General features: G+C 52.2%; 1 protein-coding gene across 3 annotated transcripts; it reads right to left on the reverse strand.

Annotated features, from left to right (window-relative positions):
* Positions 1–514: 514 nt before the first annotated feature.
* Positions 515–6,321, reverse strand: FAM19A3 (family with sequence similarity 19 (chemokine (C-C motif)-like), member A3). 3 transcript variants are annotated; one of them, XM_011933149.1, is made up of 5 exons: positions 6,106–6,321; positions 4,380–4,495; positions 3,574–3,723; positions 2,610–2,802; positions 515–1,119 (listed from the first exon to the last, which is right to left on the reverse strand). In XM_011933149.1, exons 2-5 carry the CDS (start codon positions 4,492–4,494, stop codon positions 1,056–1,058), a joined length of 522 nt encoding a protein of 173 aa, XP_011788539.1. In that variant the 5' UTR covers position 4,495; positions 6,106–6,321; the 3' UTR covers positions 515–1,055. The 3 variants fall into 3 exon arrangements, 2 of the variants coding, with proteins under 2 accessions (XP_011788539.1, XP_011788540.1); XM_011933150.1 differs by having other exon boundaries at positions 2,610–2,734; positions 6,106–6,167; XR_001000730.1 differs by having other exon boundaries at positions 973–1,119; positions 2,610–2,771; positions 6,106–6,161.
* Between the last annotated feature and the right edge of the window lie 582 nt (positions 6,322–6,903).

Raw genomic sequence — 6,903 nt, forward strand, 5'->3', positions numbered from 1 at the left:
ATGGAGATGCCAGCTGAGCCCCAGCTGTAACTGGGTTGAGTGACCTCTTGGTGTCATAACACCTGCTTGAAATTTTGGAGGATGAGAGTAGAGTGGAGACCAGATGGTTCCACGTCCCTGTGTGTGGATATTCTGGATTATTTCAGACAGGAAAACAGTGACCTTAGTAAAAGTCCCTGCTCTAGCATCTCCCAAGAAAAATGTTGCTGCTGTCTAGCCTGTACTTTGCTGGTTCCAGTAACTTGAGATAAAATTAACACGGGAGGCCTATGTTGGAATCCTATTATTCAGGCTAGTGGAAAATCATCAGTCTTAGAGGTTTGGGAGCCCAGGCTATGAGATCTTGGGCAAACTGCCTCACCTCTCTGGGGCTGTTTCCTCATCTGTTAAAATAAGCAAGCAAACAAACAAAAAAAAAAACCTGAGGTGCTTGGACGGAGGTGATTTTAAAGTCCTGTCCATCCCATACCCAGTGAATGGCCCAAACCAGGCCATACCTGTGCCGAAGATTTGCTGGGAAGTTATTTGGCTTTATTTTTACTTTCCTTCCCCAAGTCAATCCAATCCCATCCAAATGAGATACCGCTGGTCTGGGATAAGGGGAGAGTGTTTTCCTGCAACATGTTAGCAGCTTGCTGGGGATTCAGAACTGATGCGAAAGAGGGAGGTGGTGGGTGCTGAATGTGACCTCTTGTCTCTATGCCCTGTGGCCACGGGGTATCTGAAGAACTATGGGAATCTCATTCCCAAACCCCCATCATGCCATAGCATGTGGCCCAGAAGCCACGGTCTGGTATCAAGTACTTTAACCTAAATTATCTAAATTGTCTGTCATCAACTCTCCAATTCAACTAGACATTCCTTAAGGGAAGGAATTGTGTGTTGACCTTCGTGTCTCCAGAGAAACCCAGCTCCACACTAGATATGTGGTTGCAGATCCATCCATATCTGCTGAGCGGCTTAACTGAAATGCCCCGGAAAGACTGATGCTGCATTTGGCATGAGGCATGTAAGTGAATCCCCATCTTTCCTGGCTGATGACTGGATACCAATCTTCAGTCCATGGCTCTATCAAGCCTTTCTTGTCCAGGCCGTGACCCCCAAGAGCTATCGTGTGACCTGGTGAAGAAGGGATAGGGTAAGGTTAGAGAAGCGAATGCCTATTCCATTCCAGCATGCCAGAGACTACCCAGAATATGCAGGTCACTTAGAGGCCACTGCTGCCGATCCTCTCACCCTAAAGCAGGCCAGGCTGGGAAAGCATGGCCTGGTGACCGAAGCAAACATACATCACACAAGCCTCCCCACTGTTTGCTTCAGAGTAGTTACCCAAATTGTAAGCACTTCCTTACAGGCTCCAAACCCACACCTATAACATGGTGACAAATGTCACAAGCTCTGTAGTGGATCTCATTCTCTTCTGATCTTAAATATACTCAGAATGGCTGTCCCTCATCCCTGCCTACAGACAGAAAGAAGATGCTCTACTTTAGAGCCAGTCAAACTTTTTCTTGCTGTAGCTCCTTTTGTTCTGTGCTCTGTGAAAATGGTTGCTCTCTTCAGAAGCTGAAGGTTGTCTTTTTTTTTTTTTTTTTTTTTTGAGAAGGAGTCTCACTCTGTCACCCAGGCTGGAGTGCAGTGGCACGATCTCTGCTTACCACAACCTCTGCCTCCCAGGTTCGAGTGATTCTCCTGCCTCAGCCTCCCAAGTAGCTGGGATTACAGGCACATGCCACCATGCCCAGCTAATTTCTGTATTTTTAGTAGAGACGGGGTTTCACCATGTTGGCCAGGTTGGTCTTAAACTCCTGACTTCTTGATTCACCCACCTTAGCCTCCCAAAGTGCTGGGATTACAGGCGTGAGCCACTGCGCCCGGCCCTCCTTCTCTATTTTCTTCTGTGTTTGCTTGTTTGCTGCGTGTGGTGGCAGGGAGGGAAAGCCAAAGGCAGAGCCCTGGCTCGCTCCATAGTGTCACTCTTCTGTACCAATGGCGATGACAGAGCAATGCAGCTGATTAACCATGACACACATGGAGCTGCTAACGAGTTTGATAACAATTTAATTACCCCTTGTTCTGTGGGGCAGGCAGCAAACCATGAAAGTAATAATCCTCTTGGGTGCTGTGACAGCAGACAGAGAAATCTGACTAGAGGAGGGTAGGTATGAACTGTAGGGAGTCCACAACAGTGGGAATGCGGTGGGGGTGGGGGATGGTCACGGCAGAGGTGAGTGGCAGAGTGGCTACTGTACCTGGAGTTCAGGTAGAAGTAGCAATTCTTCCCTCAATTATCTAGATAATTTTTCCCATTCTCTACTATGTTTTTATAGGCCTGATATTTTCTGGAAGCAAACTAATTCCAGGCAGAGAAGAGGAAACCAGGGTATATGCACATCAAGAATCTTCCCAGTACACACTGGATTTCGAGTCCTGACCCCCCTAACTCCAGTCCCAGTGAGAACAGACCTAGGAGGACTGTCTGTGAATTTCATGGTTCACGATCTCACCTTGGGACACTGACATCCTAGGCCTCCAAGGTTCCTGTGCCCCTTTTCTGCCCCTGGTAGAGGGGGCAGGGGAGGGTGGGATGAGGTGCCCACCCAGGGTACCTTGGTGGTTTTGACTTTGTGTCCACTGCTGCAGCTCCATCCTGACAGGTCCGGGAGCACCTTACACTCCTCCCCCGGCAGGCAGGGCTCCATCTGACACCACCATCTCTGCAGGACGATGGAGGCTGTGGGAGCAGGAGGCGGAATGCAGCTCTAGGGTCTCTATGAGCACAGTGGGCAGCCAAGAGCAGGTCTGCGAATGAGGTGCACGTTTCCACACACCCCTGGCCTTGAGCCATGCATTTCCCTTGTCTTTCCCCTACTCCAGGCTGCCTAGAGAGGCAGTACTCAGGCTGAGGCCTGGGGACATAACTCTCAACTTTAATCCCACGGATCCCTGAATCTCCCCAGACAGTGAGGGGTGAAGGCAGGCAAAAGCGTCTCTAAGGTGACCGTGTCACTAGCATAGATGCACAACCAGTATACTCCCTCTGGTGTGTGAGCAAGGGTGTGAGTCGTCTGGAGGGGTCTACAGACCAGGAGTGCATAGCTGGCGTAGCTGGTATGTGCATGACACAGTGCGCATGTGTATGGGGTGCCAAGTGAGTGTGAGGGTATGAGTGTGGGTGTGAGGGATCACATGTGTCCACATAGGAAAGTGTGAGAGGAGGGCTGAGAAGGAGAGGAGGGTAGCGGAGGCGGCCAGGGAAAGGAGCAGCAGGGGAAGGAGCTGGAGGAAGTGTGTGGGAGAGGAGTGGGGCTGTGTGAGGGAACGTGCCTGTGTGTGCACCAGGCAGAGGGCACGGGAGTGTGGGAGGCTGTGCGCATAACGAGAGCTTTTCTCATCTATGACACAGGGACGGCCACGTCTGCCCTCTTCTCCCAGAGGAGCCCCACCATTTGAGACTAATCATGAAAGCCCTGAGACGGGTACGAAATTGTATCCCCGGCAGATGGCGAGGCCTGAACAGGCCTCCTTATGGCTCGGCTCAGGGCCCTGTCCAGGTCCTGGCCTCTCACTCACCGTCCACGCAGGAGGGCTTTGCCCGCGTGGTGCCGGCCACCTGGCCAGAAAAACAGGAGCATTTCACCGTCTGGGAGCGCTCCTCGATGCGGTTCCGGTTGCAGCAGCGGTGAGCCGCAATCACCTCGCAGGCGCCCTGCTGCACAAGCACTGAGGGGAGCCGCCCAGGATCAGACGCCCAACACGCCCGACCCGCTCCCTCCCGCCACCCGGGCTGGCCTCCAGCCCCTCCTTCCTGCTTCAAGGAGGGCTATGGAAGAGTGGAAGAGATGGCCAGTGGCGGGGGAGGAGGAAGTGGATGAAATCTTCCAGCCGCTTCACAGAGCTCTTACTCTTCCTCCCTCCCCTGTGAGGCCGTGCTCTTCACCCTTTGGCAGAAGACAGAGAGTCCCGCACCAGCCCCGCCTCCCCAGCTTCCTCAGGGTGAGGGCAAGGGCCCCAGGGCTTACAATGCGTGGGGAGGATCATCCGCTTACACAGGCTTTAGCTATCCCAGAAGGAAAACCACAGAATTAGGCCAGGAGGCTAGAGTTAAGTCCCCACCCGAGGGCTTCTCTCACTACAGAACACCTTCCAGCCTGGAAGGAGAGGTGAGCACAGGATCTGCCCAGACCTTCTCTGGGGCAGGACAGCAGGGTTGGGCAGAGTTCCCTGGGTAAAGAGCAGAGGAGGAGCCGGAACCCCTAGAATCTCTGGATTTTACTCTGCCTCGGAGACCTGCCTGCTATGGAACAAGGTGGAGTGGTGTCCAGCTTCCCAGGTGTCCTGGGAAACTCCCTCCCTGGGCCCTGCCACCTCCTCCAAACCTGTGGCAGTGGGAGGCTGCAAGGCAGCCAAGGTCAGGCGGGTCCACAGCCAGGTCAGGCACAGTGCCAGCAGCCAGCCGCCTGTGCTCCAGTTCCGCGCAGCCCTCTCACTCATCCTGTGGAGAGAAGCACACATTCTGCTCAGCTCCAGGCAGAAGCTCCCCTGTGCCCAGCCTGGGCACCTTCTCTGGGCACCACACACACTGGGAGGCACAAAGATGGGGAGGAGGCACACCTTGTCCCCAAGCATCTTTCAACCTGGCACAGAGTCATGCAGGCAGTAATGAGTGCTACAAGAAGAAAAGGAGAGCCTTTGGAGGAGACGACATTTAAGAGGCATTTTGGAGGATGAACTAGATATGGGCCCATGGAGGGCTGTGACATGGGAGGGACAATAATACTGACTCCTACTCTTTGGGTGCTTGGTTCCAGCACTTCACATGCACACTCTTGAATTCTTCACAACTGTCCTACAAAGTAAGATTATTATTACCTGTTTTACAGATGAGCAAACCAAAGCTCAAAAAGCTGGGACGTAACCTAAACAACCATCATTAAAAGACTGGCTGAATACATCATAAAGAGTCTGTACAAATGCAGTCCCATCCAGATAGCTGTAAAAAAACCAATGGGGAAATGCTTTATGTTCTGACACATGCAATGATCTCCAGTGATAATCCACTGTTAAGGGGGGAAAAAAGTGTAGAATGGTGTGTATACAATGTGTATAAGGCAGGCCAGGAGTGGTGGTTCACGCCTCTAATTCCAGCACTTTGCGAGGCCAAGGCAGGAGGATCACTTGAGGCCAGAAGTTCAAGACCAGCCTAGGCAACATAGCAAGACCCCATCTCTACAAAAAATTAAAAAATTAGTCAGGCATGGTGGTGCACACCTGTCGTCCCAGCTACTCCAGGGGCTGAAGTGGGAGAATTGCTTGAGCCCAGGAGTTTGAGGCTACAGTGATCTATGTCTGAGATACTGCAATCCAGCCTGGGCAACAGAGTGAGACCTCAGCTCAAAAATAAATATAATAAAATGTATATATAAAGGAAGGATTATCTATGTTGCTCAGATATGCATAAACTAGCTTTGAAAAATGTATTTTAAAACCAGTAATATTGTTTGCCATCAAAAAGGGCAACTGGTTGGCTGGGAGATGGAGGTAGAAGAGAGACATTTTTCTTCTGATTTATTTCTTGCTTTTTGAGCTTCCAACCACGAGAATGCAGTAGCACTTCAATTTAAACAGAATTTAAATTTAAAAAGGAAGAGATGAAACCGAGGCTAATAGAAGTCAAATGACTTGGCCAAGGCCAGGCAGCATGTGGGTGGAAGAGTCCAGAGCCTAGAAGCCTGCCCTCTGCCCACTGTACCACCTTGCCTCTGCTCTCTTCCCCTTTCCTTTTCCTCTTTCATCATTGATGGTTTGGGCCTCCCAAAGCTACCCCAACGGGCAGGCTGGAAATGGAGGGAATCCTAAGGAAGCAAGAGGCACAGAGTAGCTAGGAGCTGCCCAGTCATAGAAGGGGGTGGGAGCAGTACCAGGAGGCAGCAAGGCCACAAGCTCAGGGGTGGGCCTGGAGCACTGCTGGGCCCCCACCAGTGCCAGTGCAGCTTTGGGAATACCAGAGGCCAAACCAACTGCCAGGACCCAGTTGCTTGACGGACAGGGTACCTGATCTCTGTCCACCCCCGCTACCCCCATATTCAATGTCTCCTCACTCACCTTTTTGGGGATCTTTCAATTTCTGTCTGTTCATCTGCTGGCCTCAGACTCACTCCACCTGGACAAGTAGGAAAGATTCTTAGGGGGTTGCAAAGGATACAGGGAGCCCATGGCTCTGCAAGGGGTGAAGGAGAACCTGGGAGAGGGCAAGGGGGTGGGCTGGGCACTGAAGTTCAGCCCAATTCTGAAGCTGTTCTCAGGTGCCAGGGCAGGGACAGTCTCTTCTAGCCTGGGAATCTGGAGGGGCCCTTGCAGACTCTGGGATCACACAGGGTGGTGAACCTGAGAAGGGTGGCCTGAGGGAGCTTCTCTATCCCAAGAGTGAAGCAGGGTGATGGTAGGAAGGGGTCTAAGAATCACGGCTGTCATCTCTCTGGCCTTGGGAGGGAGCTGAGGGTCAAGGAAGGAGCAGAACCTGACAGATTCCTGCTGGAAGAGGCACATGGGAAAGATTCCTGAGGCCCTGATCCTCTCTGCTTCCACCTCCTACCCACTATGGCCCCTGCTTCCTGGACTCACATGGAGCTGGCTTGGCTTAGCTATCCTCGCCCCTATTCCCACTCCAGAGGACTAGAATGGGGACACTTCAGGTCCCTGAGCCTTTGAAGGCCACAGCCTCCAATAGCTTTCCATGTCTCCCTAAGAACCTCTCTTCCCTCACGGCTCTAAAGGGAGGCAGAACTGAAACATATAGGATGGTGGGGTCCCCTAAGGACAGAGACCCCTGAGTCCTAGCTCCCAGGAGTGAGAGCATAAGGGGGATCTGGAGGAAGACAGAGGAAGAGGTGCCAGCTCCCA

The sequence above is a fragment of the Colobus angolensis genome, unplaced genomic scaffold (genome assembly GCF_000951035.1).
Source record: "Colobus angolensis palliatus isolate OR3802 unplaced genomic scaffold, Cang.pa_1.0 Scaffold124, whole genome shotgun sequence".
Lineage (NCBI taxonomy): Eukaryota > Metazoa > Chordata > Mammalia > Primates > Cercopithecidae > Colobus > Colobus angolensis.